The 17,199-nt window shown below is 44.1% G+C and overlaps 1 protein-coding gene across 2 annotated transcripts in view; it reads left to right on the forward strand.

Moving 5' to 3' along the window:
* The window catches only part of TRIM44 (tripartite motif containing 44), a 106,482-nt gene that overhangs the window by 61,753 nt on the left and 27,530 nt on the right, over nt 1-17,199 (forward strand). The window contains exon 5 of one of the 2 annotated variants that reach the window (XM_023653873.2): nt 5,761-5,908. The exons of the other annotated variant lie outside the window; for it this stretch is intronic. Within the exon in view, the coding sequence (XP_023509641.2) occupies nt 5,761-5,905 (145 nt within the window). The 3' untranslated portion in view covers nt 5,906-5,908. The remainder of the gene's footprint in view (nt 1-5,760; nt 5,909-17,199) is intronic. 2 annotated transcript variants of the gene reach the window in all.

Consider the following 17,199-nt stretch of genomic DNA (forward strand, 5'->3'; position numbering starts at 1 on the left):
TATTTCAAAGCTTTAAAACAACTCTGTGAGACAGAGCTGTTCTAATCCTCTTTTTACAGAGGAGGAAATTGATTTTATAGAGGTTTAGTGATTAAGCCATGGTCACAGTTAGAAAGTGACTCAACCGGGTTTAGAACCCAGATCTATCAGGCTTAAAATTCTGTAATTTCAACCACTACACTATACTGTCTGTCTCAGGAGATGGAAGATTCATATCTTCCAACATCTTGGCTGGGAATAAGCGAAGTTAATGGAGGGAATTGTGACAAGCCAACAGGGATTTGGCATTTTTATCAGAAAAATTTTTTCATTTTTTTTGTTGAATGCCAACAAGCAATTTGTCTGAGACACAAGTTGAGGTGGAGCTTGCCAGGAAAATGCCTAAGGTGGAATGAATAGGAACTTCTCTCCCCAGACAGGTAAACATTAGTTTACTCCCTGGTTTTTGTGGAGCCAGTAACTGCCATTGCCTCTTCTGAAAGAGCCACTATTCACCCAGTGGCAGGTGCAGGCCAACTGTTGTCATGGCAACGTCAGGAAAGGCAAGCAGTTTAATTCCAGAACTGATAATTAACTAGGGGATGGGGTGGGGGTGGGCAGAGAAATGGGGGGATAATTGTTTCAGGAGGGGAAACTTAGCAATTGCCAGCAAGCTGTGTAGATGAAAAGGCCAGGCACAGATGCTCCAGCCCAGCAGGCCCCTGGAATTCAGTGCCCATCCCCTCTGGTTAGGAGTTTCTGATGAACTAAAATGAAGGGTCGAGTCCCCCGCCAACCAAGACTCTTTAAGGAACCAAACAAAGAGAGAGAAATGTTGCCTAGGCTATGCAAAGACTTGCAGGGGCCAGATGAATGACTACTCTAAATGATGTCACCCAGCCGGAAGCAGTCCAGAAATGCTATCTGGACTCCACAGGGAGAACTCTTGCATCAGGGAAAACAGGACCCACAAAGCATGCCTGTTGGTGAGTCTCTACTTCCGTGGGTGGGATGGAGGAGAGTGGCCTGTCAGAGGAGACAAAAGGAAGACTTGAGGGGGTGATGAACTTGTTCAGGTGCTGGCTCATCACCACTGTTGCTCTGTCACCCCCTGGAGATTGTAGTCAGAAAATGTAAGCTAAGCCTTCCACATGGATTATCTATCTCATTTAATCCTTACAACAACCTAGGAAGAAGGCGCTGTTTTTCTTCTCATCTCAGACTTAGATATGTTCAGTACTTTGCCCAAGGTCACAGGGCTAGTAAGCCAATGTACTGAATCTTTGTATCCTATTGATTTGACTAATAAAATAGAATCTGTTCTTCTATATAGGGAGTCATGGTCCCAATCTAGAATGAAATCAGACTTAAGTAGATATTTTACATTATCTACAATAAAAAGGAAAACAATATTTTTTCTAGTAGAATAAGGTAAATTACAAAATAGAAATTACCGAATGAGCAATATTGGAGATGTCCTATCATGCTTTTGAGATCTCTCAGACTCACAGCTCATAGCTCACATGCTCTGTGTCCCAAGCCGTGATCCGATGAGTAACTGAGAGTCAGGAGTCCTTCCTAAGTTGTCCTGTCGCTCTCGGTGGATTGAGGCTTGGAGGAGGAGGTGACTTGGTGACAACACACAATGGAGAGAAACTGTCCAAAACTCTTATTATGATAGATGTTAACCACACTTCTCTGCTTTATGTGTTTTTCATGGACACATGGAGAAAACTCCATAGTGTATATAGCAAGACTTCCCTGTGTTCTAGTATGTGTGTATGAGTGTAAGAGAGAGAGATTGTACTTTAAAACGGTGAGTCTCGGTGGGAGGAGAAACAGCATTCATTCAGCAGTGTTTACAGAGCACCTCCTCTGCTGTAGGTATTGTCTTTGGTGCTAGGAATACAGTTTTCAACAAAATGTTCAAGGTCTGTGCCATCTAAGAGCTTACATTCTACAGTCTCAAGTTAAGGATTGAGGAATGTAAGTGGTATATAATTTGAGTGCATTTTAAAGAAAGCCCTTAGTTCTCTCTTAAAACCTATTATAGCAAGTAAAATTGGCCCAGTCCTTCTGGCTGGTAGGAAAATATGCAGAAGGTAGAATAAAAGTGAAGTAAAGGGTTGGTAATCACTACTTAAAACTATGAGCTTCCCCCTGATTTTCCAGAGGTTTGACAAACTAATAAGTTGATGTTGCCTTTGCAAGTGAAACAATTAATATCAAAATTTGGGAGCTCAACTGACAGTAATTATGTTGGAAAATGTAATTTTGCTTGCATAGTAGAGGTAGGATTATTTCAAGATCTCATTCATGTGCTGTTCATCAACAAAGACCAGTGTAACCTTTCTCTTATTAGATTAGTGCAGGGTCCTGATGCAAAAGGCTGTTGGAATAATTCTCAGTCTTTTGTTCTAAGAAAATAATTAAATACTGTCTAGAAGTCTAGATATGGAAATTGAAGTCATTGAAGACAGAAAAACAGTGTAGCCACTCATTCTGAAATCAACATAACCTCCTTTCATTTCTGCAAGTTTCATTCCTTTATCTCCTTAGCAAATTTTATTGTCTGCTGTGTGCCAGGCCGTGCTAGATGTTGGAGCTATAGTAGAAATCAAAACGGAATACACTCTTCGTCTTCATGGTGCTTGCTATGTATTGCTGGGTCTCTCCTCTGCATTTCAGGGGCATACATCTGCTCTGTGTCTGCTCAGCTCTGCACGAGCTTAAAGAATCAGCAGGCTACTAGAAAGATGCATGACCTGCAACTATAGGTGGAAACCCTCCAGCGCAGGGCTTCCCAGGTGTGTTCGACTGAACACTAGTTATGTGAGTTGTTCACTTATTCTTCTAAACTAGGGTTTCGTGGTCCAAGAAGTTTGGCACATGCTGCTTATTTACCCACCTCTTGGAGTTCCACAAGTACCTTGCTATAATTCAGGCTTTGAGCAGCCCTGTGATAATGAGACCTGTTTCCTTTTTCAATCCCAGCATTCCCAGACTTACTGACCATAAGGCTATTTTAACCCCTGTCACAAAAGTCTCCTTTGGAAGCAGGCTTCTTCGGCTAGAGGAAGGCAGCTCATTCTCCACTGAGACGTGCTGCTCTTGATCCGCCATCCAGAAAGAGGGTGTAAGGAGCATAAGGCAACGCAGTTAGAGTCCTCATCTCTTAGGCTGAAATCTCGTCCTCATTCTACTTTCCTTCAAATAATTGGGGCTTCTGAACCATTTCTCTACTATTATTGATATAATTTATTTCCAGTACAATTAGAAGTGTAGCTATTGGGGATACAAGTAATTGAACCTGAGACACATTCCTGAGAAAAGGAAGCCTTGAGAGGGCCACTGGCATATTTTTAAAAGTTGACATAACGGGGCCGGCCCGGTGGCGCAGTGGTTAAGTTTACATGTTCCGTTTAAGTGGCCCGGGGTGGCCAGTTAGGATCCCGGGTGTGGACATGGCACCACTTGGCACACCGTGCTGTGGTAGGTGTCCCACACATAAAGTAGAGGAAGATGGGCATGGATGTTAGCTCAGGGCCAATCTTCCTCAGCGAAAAAGAGGAGGATTGGCAGCAGTTAGCTCAGGGCTAATCTTCCTCAAAAAAAAAAAAAAAAAAATTTGACATGACAAGCGGCCAACCCAGTGGCATAATGCTTAAGTTCACATGCTCTGCTTTGGTGGCCCAGGGTTCATGGGTTTTGATCCCTGGCATGGACCTACACGCCACTCATCAAGCCATGCTGTCGCAGCATCCCACATACAAAATAGAAGAAGATTGGCAGAGATGTTAGCTCAGTAACAATCTTCCTCAAGCAAGGAGAGGAAGATTGGCAACAGATGTTAGCTTAGGGCCAATCTTCCTCACCACAAAAAAAAAAGACACGACAAAAATCAATCTTGGATGTCCATAATTCCATTCAAAAAAGAAGATATCCATTATAAATAAATTTTTGTTCTTTTCATCTTAATTATGTAATTCCTTTTGCTTTCTAACAATAAGAAAGTTGTGGTACCACTTTGTAGTTTTAAATCAGTGTATAAAGTGGGCTTATCCCCTTAGCACATGACAGTGCCTCCTACAACCAGTAGCTATCATGTACTTATCACAGCTTGGGAAGGCCCAAGAAAATAATATATAAAAAAGTATTTTGCAAACTGTTAGTGCTGCATCTAAGGAATAATTATGGTTTTGGTTTTTTTCACTAATGATCATGGGACTTCTTAACAATCTGTGTGTCAGAAATTGCCCTGCTATGACCAAGCTCTAACACCAAATGGATTTATACATCAGGATCACAGTATTCTGACTTAAAGGCCAAGAGAGGAAGGCACTGAGACCAGGGTGTCAGGCCCTCGGAGGCACCCCTCAGTTCCTCAGTTTTCTCCTCAGTCATCTAGGGGCAGTAGCACCCACTCTGTATGACGGATTGAGTGAGATAATCTGTGTGAACGTAGAGCATAGGAAATGTACATCATGCTCTGTACCCTTCCAAAGCATACAGCCCCAAACAGGGGAAATCTTACCTGGATGACAGACAGTTAAGTCTTTTCACAGGGCTATTTGTTAAGACATAATTGTGTTTACAGCCTGAGGTTCATTTATGAGTCATTTAAACAAACATTTACCAGAAATAACAAAGGAAACAAGAAAATGAACCTTCATTCAGCACCTTTATAGTTTACGGGGTGCACACAGACATCTCTTTTCCTTATTCTAACAAACCTGAGAGGTGGTTTTGCTCTCCCCATGTTACACAGGCAGGAAATTGAATGAGAATCAGTAACTTGTCCAGGGCTGCCCAGGGAGAGCTGGACGTGATGCGAGTAGGCCTCGAAGGAAGGCTCACTGTTCACGTCCTGTGCCCATGCTCTCACGCCGCCTGTTCAGAACATCGCTCTCGTTTTCTCCTTCCTCTCCCACATGCTTCTACCTTTGCCTTCTCCTTCTCAGTAAATGGCATCATCATGTCTCAGGCCAATAACCTAAGAGTCGTACTCAGTGTCTCTCTTTTCTTCATATTCCATATCCAGTTAATCAGCAATTCCTGTCAGATTTGCCCTCAAGGATCCATCAAATCCAAGGACTTCTCACCACCAGCCGCCCACCATCCTGCTCCAAGCCACATAATTTCTCTCTAAGAATCCTTCTGCCTTCCCCTGGTGCCACTCTTACTCATCCTTACTCCCTCCATCCCCATTCTTCCCCCCATTCCATTCTTCACATAGATGCTAGAATGATCTTTTAGGGTGCAAAGAAATCATGTAATTCTTCCATTCTGGATGCTCCAGGATGAATTATATCATGTCTGGAATTTACTTCAGAATAACCTGGGGGGAATGGCCCTGTGAAGTCATACAAGATGGGCTCCCATCCACCTCTCCATCCTTACGCCTGCCCCTCACCCCACTGCTCACTTCAACCACACTTCCTACTTCAGGGCCTTGCTGCTTGTGCTCCCTTCTGCCTGTGTGTTTATCCCCAGATCTTCACGTGTCTGGCTCGCTCGCTCACTCACTCTAGGCCTTTGCTGAAATAGTACCTCTTTAGACCTGCATTCCTTACCATGCTTTGGTTTCCTGCATATACTTGTCACTACATGAAAATGTATTATGTCTTTAACTTACTGTTTTCTTTCTTCCCCACTAGAAAATAAGTGTCATGAGAGTAAAAGCTGTGTCTTTTTCACCACTATATTCTCAGTGCCTAGAAGATAATAGGCACACAGTTATTTTTTGGATAAATACATAGCTATGCAAACCCCTTTTCTCAGTTATGGAGAGACCCCTGGTTGGGAAGAGGAAAGCCTTAGACTCGCTTGGTGGCACCCACAGTCTGTCGCCTTATGCACCTCATCACCGTCCGTCGCTGCTGCTTGTGAGCCTGCTCTTGTTCTTCACAGACCCCAAATGGGGTAACAGGTGAGAGGATTCCAGGGGAGGGGTTAGGTGAGCACATGTTCGTGAGTCCTTTGAAAACAGTGAGATGTTGCAGTGGGAGAGAAAGCCTGTACTTGACGTCAGGGCAGCGCTGGTAGGGAATTGATACAAAGCCGTTTCCTCACTGTTTCTCTGTAGCTCTACCCCTGCGGCTTGGCAGAGACTCGACTCTGGCAACGTTAGAATCGTAAGCCTGGGCCCTTTCATTCTTTCACTCAAACCCTAACCTAAAGAACAACTTGCCCAAGCCATATGGTTCCCAAAATTATGTGAAATCATTCTTACGCATCCTAATTTTTGCTAAGAACCAACTAATATTAAAATATCTAGGGGCATCTCACTTAGACAGGGCTACCATAATGATAGGAAAGTCTTCTCTTGATTATTTTCAGTCTTGTTTTGTTTCTCAGAACATGCCAGACTGCGTTCGCATAAATGAATAACACTGTCCTTAGTCACACCAGATCTAACCTTAGTGCTGTTTGGAATGAGAAAGCCTCATCCTCTGCAGTTGCCAGATTGATTTAAAGGAACTGACCCTCCTGTCTTCAACACTGTGAACCTTGGCTGATCAGGACTCCTTTCAGAGATTCATACTCTTTGCTTTCTTCTCGCACTGGCCTCTCAGCCTCTGTGGCGTCTTAGTAGTTCCATCTCCTTCTCCCCTTACCTCAGCTAAGGAGCCATCTTGCTTACCAGTGTGGGCGCTCGGCACTCCAAAACGTTTCCTTCTCAGTAGAAGCTGACAGCTAATGCAGTGAAAGTTCCAGTTGCTGTAAGTTGTGTTGACACCTGTAGCATAGATCCTACAGCAATGCACTTCCTTACCACACAGGTAAAACCTAGTCATTCACGCAAAAGAAGGACCAGGAGATGGTTTCCTCGTCAAGAGGAAGGACTGGGCTGTTCTGAGAGCCCAACCTGCTGCTCCCTCTGTTCCCAGGTTGAGGGGAGGGAGGTATGGGTGGGAGCTGTTCCCAGCTTCTGGAGACAACTTGATTGTGCACCAAGAGGAGTTTCAGTAGAGGAGAGTGTGGCTCTTGAGTGTGGGGCTGAGAGAATTCTGCCTTCCCGCCTCCACTTGAGGCCCTTAGGTTCTTCCTGGACTGAGTCAGAGTACAAATGTTGGGTCTATGTCAAGATAATGAATGGGGAAAAAAAGAACTGGTTTCCTGTCATAGTCATAATAATAATTAGTAAAAGTATAGAAGAATCTGCTTACTGAATCCTTAGGAAGAGCCTAGTAAGTGCTAAGCACTCGTCACAGGAGTGCTGGCTTGGGCCTTGAGGCTGTGTGTGAGGGTGATCTCTCCCTTGCTTGAGAGGTATGCTCGTGTTAGCTCAGCTTGGAGAAGTTCTTGTGAGAATGGTTGGCTCAGCGAAGAGCTCAGGGAGCAGTCTTGGCCTCCTCACAGGCCTCGTGGAAGCATCATTCCAGATCCAGAGCCACACTGATGGCCAGGGTCCACACTGCCTTTTCAGCAGTGACTTCCGGTGCTGTCCCCCCAGTGCTCGGCTGTGGTGGAGCCTCAGCTGTCCATCTGCTCTTTAACCCGGTCAAGTCCTCCTTTTCCTTCAAGCTCCAACTTATTACCCTCTTCTTCCATGAATCCTTCTCTGATCCTCTAGTTCATTTTCGGACTTACCACTTTCTTCTCTAGTTTATAATTATGTATATGCTCTATCACGCCGGCCACCTGTGAGCTCCTGAGTGGCAACATCTGTACTCAATTTTTCTTTATCTCAGTAACCTGTAGCAGGTCACTTATACTATTTGCTAACTCCATACTGAGCAACAGTTCACCATGTTTCAGACTTGGAAAGTGACTGACTAGGACTCATGAACCCTTGGCCATTCCTTAGATAATAGTGATCATGGCCGTAATAGCTAACACTGACTCAGGGCTTACTGTGTGCCAGATATGTGCCCAGATTTCATTGAATTCTTACAACAACGCCATAGGGATAGAGGCTGTTAGCACCCCCATTTTCCAGATGAGGAAAATTAAACATGGAAAGATTAAATTTGCCGAAGATCATGCAGCCAGTGAATGGTAGAGAGCCAGGGTTTGAACCGAGGCCATCTGGCTGCAGAGTCTCTTCACCATTGTAGGCTTGCACTAAAATAAATAAAATATTTAGTAAATGAATAAAAGTTCTCCCATGCACATCTGCTCTAAAGAGGAGCTTTAACTGTTCAAGACTCGTCTCTTTGATGTTTTCATTGAAATCTACCCACATGCCCTGTCTGCTCTCGTTGAGTCTTCTGAAAAGAGCAGGGATGCAGCAGGAGAGCTTGGAGGGAGGCGTGTGTGCTTGCTCTCAGGACTGACAGAAGAGACCCTTGGGCGGTGCTCTCTCTCTGTCCTCAGCAAGTGACAGGCTGCAGAGGTGCTGGCGTAACAGTGGCTACCCTTTCAGCTTCAGACTCGTGTGCCTTGTGCATGATGAGCCCGGAGAACAGCGGCGTGTCTGAGCCAGCACTAGTACACGCTGCTGTCTAGAAAAGCAGAGTGCCCACTCAAGTGTGTCATCCTGAGATGGTCCCCAAAATAAACAGACTTGTGCAGACTCCTGCTTCCACAGCTGAGGCCTGGCTGTTTCCTCTTTCTTCTTTTAACGTAATCTTTCTAGAGGCTGTTTCTCTTCCTCCCTGCCTTTGAGTGATAGGGCTGACATGTGGGAAGAGGCAGTGATCTCCTCCTTCAAAGGTTATGTCTCTATCAGACCTGAATGTTGTTTAAAATTCAGTCCTTTCCTCTGGAGCTCTGAGGCAAGGTGAGGAATTCTCGGGCCATACTTCTGACTCCCTGAGGACTGGAAGAAGAAGGGTGAGCTCTTGCCCTGATCAGCCAGCATCAGTCAACAAACACGTCTTTACTGAGCCTCAGCCAGGTGCTTAGGCTTGTGATAGGATGGAATCTTGGCCTGCGAATTGCTTGCAACCAAGGCGAAATGGAGGAGGGTAGTCAAGATTATAATATAGAGAATAGTCAGCCAAGAATAAGATAATACATAATTAAACCAAATGTGTGTTTCAAACTCTGGCAGTTTTAAGAGTTCTCAGAATCAGTGTGATGCACTGGTTAAAGAATATGGGCTTTAGGGTCAGAAGTTCTGGGTCTGAACTCCAGCCTTATCACCTACTACCTATATAACCTTAGCCCGACTATTCAGACTCCCTAGGCCTTGGTTTTCTCATCTGCAAAATGTAGATGATAATAGTGTCTGAAATAAGGTTACTGTGAGGATTAATGAGATGATTCATTCAGTGAGTCAGCAAAAAAAAAAAATCTATTGAGTGTCATCTTTGTGTAAGTCACTCTTCTTCTAAGGGCATGGGGTGTGCATATGCACTCAGATTTCAGTGGCAACAACAACAAACATTTATTTCTCTCAGATGATGCACGTTCACTATGGATCAGCATTAGCTCTGCTCCCTTTTCCTGCATTCTAAGACCAAGACAACAGAGCAGCCCCATGTGGGACATGCTGGCAGAGGGGAAAGAGCAGTGGCAAAACTGTGCAGTCCACCCCAGGAGAGCAGAGGATCACTGCTGAGGAGGAGTGGGAAGTGATCCAGCTGGAGAGGCAAGTCCTTAAGGCCCACAAGATTAGAACATTGTTGCAGTGATTCAGCTGACAGGTCTTGGCATTCTAGACTTGGATAAGAACGATAGCAATGGGGAGAGAAGAATGGGTTGGGGAAACATGCGTGGGGGATGGAGAGGACTTAGTGTGTGGCTGTCTTTGAGGAATTAAGGAGTAAGATGGAGCTAAATCGGGAGCACTGGCTTCCAAGCAGAGCTCTGCCACTACTTTGTTAGGTGTCTCAGACAAGGCATTGAACCTCTCTGAGCTTGAGATGGAACATGTATCAAGGAGAGGCCTAAGTTTGATGTGGCCCTGGAGGTTCCTTCCAGGTCTGTTCCTCTATGGCTTTCAGACTCCGAGGTCTTTGTCTTAGAGACCACAGACTACTGGGGGTGGTGCTACTGGGAAGAAAGATTGGTTTGGTGAGAAAGATTTATAATAACTCCGTTTTGCATTTGTCTCAGCCCATTGGGTTGTGTGCCTTTTCTCTTTCCCTTTGCTCATAGCCCTCACTTTTTCCTTGGCTTTGTTGTGAATCCGAAAAGGAGACACTTTATTTTTTGTCTCCAAAATGGGATCTTTGGGAACACACAGGGCCTTGAGGCCAAGGGACTAAAGTAGCCTTGTGCGCAATGGTTCTCCAGTATCTTTTGGTATCCTGGCATCTTTATACACTTCTTCTAGCATATTCCACATTATAACATCTTCACTGAGACGTCAGCCTGGGAGTCTGTCTGGGGAGAAACGTTCTTGTCCTCCACCCCCATGTATTCACAGCATCAGAATTGCTGCCAGCTCTTCCTCCTCTCAAGAGCATGCTTCTGCCTCTTTTATCCTTTACTCCTTTCCTTGGGAAGAGGAGTAGTTTGTCTCGTTGGCGAGACTTTGGCAGTCATTTGGCCTCTTCTCTGTTATGCGGGGTTAATGGATTAACAATCGCCGCACTGAGAGACCACATGGCCATTTCTTTCTCTCTTTTCTCTTGCTTTCTTGGACCTCTTGGTTCAGGTGGAATGGGCCTTCCTTGCTCTTTCTGCTCTCTCCATTGCAGTAAGCAGATGAGGAAGGAATTGCCTCTGTTGGACTCAAATAAGTCTTTGTTCCAACTTCTCCATCACTGACTAGATGAGTAAATTAAGTCACTGCTTCCCTGAGATTCAGATAACTTTAATTTAGTGGGACAGGTGGCAGGAGTCACCTACTGTGGCCTCAGACACCAGTCTATCTCAGTCAGCACTGTACTTTGTTAATTGGGTGTCCATTAACAAACGAAGTACCTCGATCACAGGTTAGCTCCTCAGTCTCTGCTCTCCTTGTTTGAAATTGGAGAATACAGTGAGTAAGTGACACTGTGACCTTCATCAGAACTCTTTCGACATCACTTCACAGCTGGTAATGGCTTTCTATCCCCCTTCCTCAGCTTTGCCAGTGGGAAAGTGCAGTTATTAAAGAGGAGACTGTTTTTCACCATGCATCCTAAGAAGTAGTTTACAAAGCTGAGTTGCCATCAGCCAGTTTCTGCTTGATCCCTAGACTGTGTTTTTAGGACACTCAGTCTGGCTCAGTATCTTGGCATTTTAACCACTTCAGCCAAAATGCTGGGTTTGGTACTTTTCTCATATGGTCATTTTGGTTAAATGATTACTTTGACTTTTCAGTAGTAAATTTCTGGTACAGTCTGAGCTCACTGAAGATGAGAGTTGTGCTTAACAAACAGTTGGGATTTTTAACTTCCTTTCTATCCCCACCCCATCAGTTTTGAAATATAGCTTTTTAGCTGCAGGTATTTAAATTATGGCATGATACTGGTACTTTTTCTTTTTTACTAAAATTACAGGCTGGCTCAGTTGAAATAGTTAAACCTGTTTGTATGCATAGTTGTAACCCCAGTTGTGATCTGTTACAGAAAAATTTTAAATCTTAATTATCGTTTCCAGGAACTCTGCCAGGAGACAAAGATAATGGGCATTGATCTGTTCCACTAGCATGTGTGCTAAACATCATGCAAGGCACAACAGAGAGAAAGGTTGAGCCATAGGCCCTCCTCTCAGGGCACTTGTGGTCCAATTAAGAAATGAAACTCATGGGCCAGGCCCGTGGCAGAGTGGTTAAGTTCACATGCAGCACTTGGGCGGCCCGGGGGTTCACAGGTTCAGATCCTGGGCGCGGACCTACACAGTGCTCATCTAGCCATGCTGCGCATCCCACGTACAAAATAGAGGAAGATTGGCACAGATATTGTCTCACGGACAATCTTCCTCAAGCAAAAGGAAGAGCATTGGCAACAGATGTTAGCTCAAGGACAGTCTTCCTCACCAAAAAAAAGGAAAGAATTGAAACTCATGAGCAAAGAATTATAGTATAACAGTATGAGAACCCACATAAAGAAATGTGTTAAGTGCTGTGGGAGGCAGGGTAAAAAGTGACTAATTCTTCCTGGGGAATCAGGGAAGATTTCACAGATGTTGACCCATTCAAACCAGTGACCTGAAAAGAGCTATACAACAGTAAGTTGACTGGTGGAGGGTAGAGAGTGGATGTCATAATAGTAAGCTCTGTTTGTCACAAGGGGATTTCGAACCATGGTTCGCACAGGGAAAGTATGTACTATATCACTGTTTAGTCCTTTGTTGGCATTGCACTTTATCATGTCATGAGAGCTTTGCCGGCATTTATCCTTCTGGTGCTAAAAAGATCATGGACATAATAGAAATAAACTTGAGGCAGCCATAATTTGGGGCCGTTTCAACTTTGAAGTTTCATTCGTTCATTCCCTTTCTTTCTGTGCAATCTAAAAGAAGGAGATTTAGGGGGTTTTTTTTAACCACCTCCTACTTCTTCCCTTGTTCTCTGTTATAACTGTGGCTCCTGTTTCTTGTTGTATTAGTCAGAGACTGTTTGATGGTAAGGAACAGAAATCCACCCGGACTGGTTCAGATAACGCAATGGACTGTGGAAAGGATGTGGCGCATTTCACGGGACCCAATCAAAGGAAGCATTTCTGTGCCTGGTGGAGAGAGGGGTGGGAGTTGGTTAAGACCAGAGGCTGCTCTCTCAGTCTTCACTGTGTTTCTTTCTCTTTCCTGCGTCACTCTCCACCCCACAGAGCAGCCGTCTTCATTTCCTTCTGCCTCTCCTCTTTCTTTGTAATTTCAGCTTGCCCTGACACCACTTTGGCCCCTGCTGTATAGCAGTTTTCTGATGCAGGATAGAACACTGCCTCACCACAGTCTCAAGAGAAAACTCAGCCAGTTCATCTGTCTGGTAATTAGCTGCCCTTGAGTTAGGTGTCATGCCTCGTCTGGTCAGTCAGCAACAGTAAAAAAGGGTGTGGGGAGGAGGAGTCATGTGGTTTGTAAGGCTTCTCTTACCCCAAGTGGGGGCAGGGTAGAAGGGTAAATTGGAAAAGGTAAGCAAAATTGACTGATGTTCTGCTGTGCTACCATAGAGAAGCAAGCTAGTGTATAACCTGAGATGACAATTTAGTTTTTCTTAACACAGTTTATAGTTAGACAACAGAGTGCCCCTAAGTGCTCACATCTAGTGTCCATTCCAGAACAGGTTCCCTTTCTTATACACCTAGCGTTTCACAGATAAGCAGAATAGTAAAGGTTCAACCAGCACATGGCTCCCAATGGCACCTCTGTTTCTCATGTGTTTCTCATCTCAGCTGTGACCTGTTATGGGTCAGGGTCTATAAGAAAAACCATGAATTTGAAGTCACTGGAGTTACTTCTATCTTTTGCTAATTTGGTGACTGTAAACTAGTTCCAACTTCTTAGAACCTGTTCCCTGATTCACAAAACGGCATTGACTTGTGCCTCGCCAGCCTCCTTGGGTGCTTATGAGGAGCACATGATAAATGTGTGTTGAGTGATTTGAATAGAAAAGCACTATACAGATGAGTTCGATGATTAATACATTGTGGTAGAGGTGGGAACAAAGATAAAGTTTTTTGTTTGACATTTAACATGAGGCACTAAGGAATAAACCGTCTGGCATCCGCTCACCTAAGGCAGGGCGTAGCTTTAGGCAAGACTCCTAAGTACACCAAGTTTCTGGCTGTCCAGCTCGAAGTCTCAGGCTGTGATCAAGCACTTGGAGTTCCTTGGTGAAAGGTGTGATGGAAGAAGGAATAGTTGCATGCTCCTCCATCGGTGCACCTGTCATCATGGCTCCTATTCGTAATAGAAGGCCTTTTGTTTTGTTCATTTTTGAGCTGAAACTATTTTAATCATTATAATGGTATTAAATGGGCTGCTGTCTAGGGTGCTTCTTTTAATTAGACGGTGATGGTGAGAGAAAAACATGGATCACAAATTATTCCCATTTTCCAAACATATAAAAGAAGCTAAATAATGTGTTGAAGGCCGCTCCGCTAGTAAGTTGAAGAGCTAGGATGCAGCCCAGTTCTGTCTGACTCCCAGTGCCACGTCTCCCCCAGGCCTCACTGCCCCCAGGCCGTGGAGCCCGCTTGTTCAGGCCAGCGGTTTCTGACTGGCTTCCTCAGGTCCCACGGGATCCTCGAAGATAGAAATAAAAGTCTGTGAACTGTTTTCAGTATTCCAGAAATCGTAATGGGACATCTCACATTTAACTGCAACCAGGGTAGTTATGTTAGCTGTTTTCTCCCATTGTGACCTAATTTTTTAGTTATTAATTTATACAAGAAAACTAATTAAATATTCAAAAATGCTGTTTGTTAGACAAGGAGTTTTAAATTCTGAAGCCTATGGAGGGCACATGGGGGTTCTTGGTAAAAAGATTGTGAAATAGTCTAATCCAAAGACCACAAACTGAATCTAACCTAAGGATGTGGTTGTTTTAACTCATAAAGTATTTTTTCAATTTATGAATTACTGATCATTTAAAAGTTGGAAGATTTTACATCAAAAAGCAGATTTTTTAAGCTTCTTTTAAAAATTCAGAAGTCCTGGTAATACTGGATCCGTATTTCCCCATGACATTGACCAGCTGGCCCCTTACGTGGGGCATGCACTTTCCAATTTACTTGTCTCCGCCTGCCCCAATTTGTTCATTTCGTTCATTCATATTCCCTACCAGCCTCTATGACCACTCGAGTCTGTGATGCCTGGGCTACTCCAGTCTCCTCATTTTGTTGCTCAGTGATAGAGTTAAACCCACTCGTTGGCTGTAATCAGTCACACCTGTGTCCCCTGTACAATTTTGTGCCTTGGTGGTCTTGTTAGTTTAAGGTCTTTCATGCAAACTTGTCTTTTTGGCTCTACTGTATCTTTGAAAACAAGAGCCACATCGTCATCAATTCAACAAACACTGTTGGCATTGTTTAGGCAAAGAAGATGGAACTCCTACCCTGAGGAAGGCCATTGTCTAGCCTTGTTTTCTTTAATTTCTGAAAGCATCTAACACCCTGATAGGTACCAAGTACATGTTCAAGACCTGCTTTCTGGCGTATTGTGATTAACACAACGGGGTTTGCTGCCAGACCTAGATTAGAGTACTGACCCACCGTTTATTGCCCACTTAGTTTAGGTAAACTCTTGCATTTTCCTGTCTGTAAACGGGGATAATCATAATGCCTGTGGAGTGAGATGAGGATTGATGTTCATAAGGGGTTAGCACAGTGCTTCACAGTGAATAACTGCCAGATTACGGTGACTTATTGCTAGAGCTAGACATGCACTTGGCACTCAGTTAAAGCTTGTTGAATTAACAAATGAATGGGTAAAGTAAATTGAGGGTAAGGAATTAAACGTGCCTGTCAAAGATGATTTCACCAAAAATGTCTCTAGCAGGCTTGGAGACCACAGACTTTTGATGGCTTTGAATGCTGTGGTTTTGATGAGACTAGAGGAAGCACATGTTGTGGCAGAATCAGCACCCAGAGTTCTTTAAAACAGATTTATAAGCTTATTTCTGTGGAATAACATCAGCCCTAGTTTAATGTAAGTTGATAGAAGGTTGAGAAGAGAGGAATAAATATCTAATGACCTTGCAAGGCAGGTTCGTGCTCAGTGTTTTGAGAATGTACTCAGGACTTCACACTCGGCCTGTGGGCTAAACTCCCAGATGCAGCAGGTTGGCGTTTTCTCCCTGAAGGGTCATCACAGTTGCTGAGCTGGCTGCTGGGAGGGGAGGAAGCATTAGGCCGATTTTCTGGGCCCCTGGACTGCTCCTCTGTTTACAGCCGTAAGGGACAGACAGAGGGAACTGACTGACCTGATGTGCACCGTCACTGTCTCATTTAGTTGTTACACTGATCCTCTGAAACAGTTTATTATAGTGATGACAAAACTGAAGCTCAGAGACATTAAAGGAACACGTTCCAATTCTCGTACGTCTTGTAAGTGGCAAGACCGGGACTCTGGCTCTTTCCCTAACTCCACGTAGCTTCCCAAAGCCAACCTCACCACCTCCAAGTATTCATGGTGGCCATCAACCCCATCCTCATCCCCACTCCCAAAGGAAATTCAGGTAAAGGCCAGCAAAATGGATTTACTGAGTGAACACACACTGCCCACTTTCTTCTTCATTTTCAATACATGTTTATTGAGCACTCACGTTATGCCAGGTACAGCTCTGTTGCTGAGGATACAGGGTGAACAAGAGAGATGAGATCCCTTCTCTGGTGGAATTTAATTCTATTGGGAAGAGATAGATGGAAAAAACTAGTAAACCACTAAATGAACAAAATAATTTGAGATAGCAGTGTTAGAAAGGAAATGAGGCAGGGTGATTTGATAGAAAGGGGCTGGGGAACAGAAGCTTCTGTAGATAAGGCCGTTCACAGAGGGCTGAGGAGTTTCTTTTGAGCTGAAACTTGACTGAACAAAGGAGCCAGCCAAGCAAAAATGGGCATGGGGAGCATTAAAGACAAAGGGAACCAAATGGGAGTCAGACTTGAAGCTGGCACTGGGTCCATCACAGGAAGCCCACTGCTCCTTTCAGACTGCTCTTACACGTAATGTGCTTAACAGCAAAGTGTGTTTCTAATTTGTCATCTGAATGATAATATCACATTATTTGACATTATTATTTTTCTGGGTATTTTGGCAATGGGGCTAATACTGTTACTTCAAGAAGGCTGTGATCTCTATAAGTCATGGAGACAAGGTGGCTTTATAGGAAGAGAGAGGACACGAGTTTGCATCTGTTTCCTAACATAAAACCACATACCTTAGACTCAGCCTGAGGAGCTGCATACTACATTCAAGGATTGTAAGGATCCAGATATGGCAGAGTCAGCAGGAAGCCTCCAGAAGCCCCAGTCACACAGACACACTCAGACACCTAGGAGGGGAGCTGCTAGATGACGTGAACGTTTGTTTTGCTGCCAAATGGGATTATTCTCAGGATGCCTTTGCTTATCACAAGGGGTAAATAGTAAAGCAACAAAGAAGGAAATAAAATTATTTTTGTGTAGATAGGTAGGCACTAAATACACAGCATAAAATAGTATTGGGAGTAGGAGTGGGGGAATGTCATAGATTCAAACAAGGGTCAAATGGAATAACTTTTAGAATGATAAAAACCACTGCCTAGACCTATGCTTTCCCACCCAAGATGCCCTGAAAGTAGTGACAGGAATTGGAACGCTATTTGCAGTGTTTCAAAAACATGAATGGATGATAAGGCTACCGTTTACTTCATGCCCTTTCAGGTCCTTCTTTCATCGGCTTATTCAGTATTTCAGCCAG

This window comes from Equus caballus, chromosome 12 (genome assembly GCF_041296265.1).
Source record: "Equus caballus isolate H_3958 breed thoroughbred chromosome 12, TB-T2T, whole genome shotgun sequence".
Taxonomy (NCBI): domain Eukaryota; kingdom Metazoa; phylum Chordata; class Mammalia; order Perissodactyla; family Equidae; genus Equus; species Equus caballus.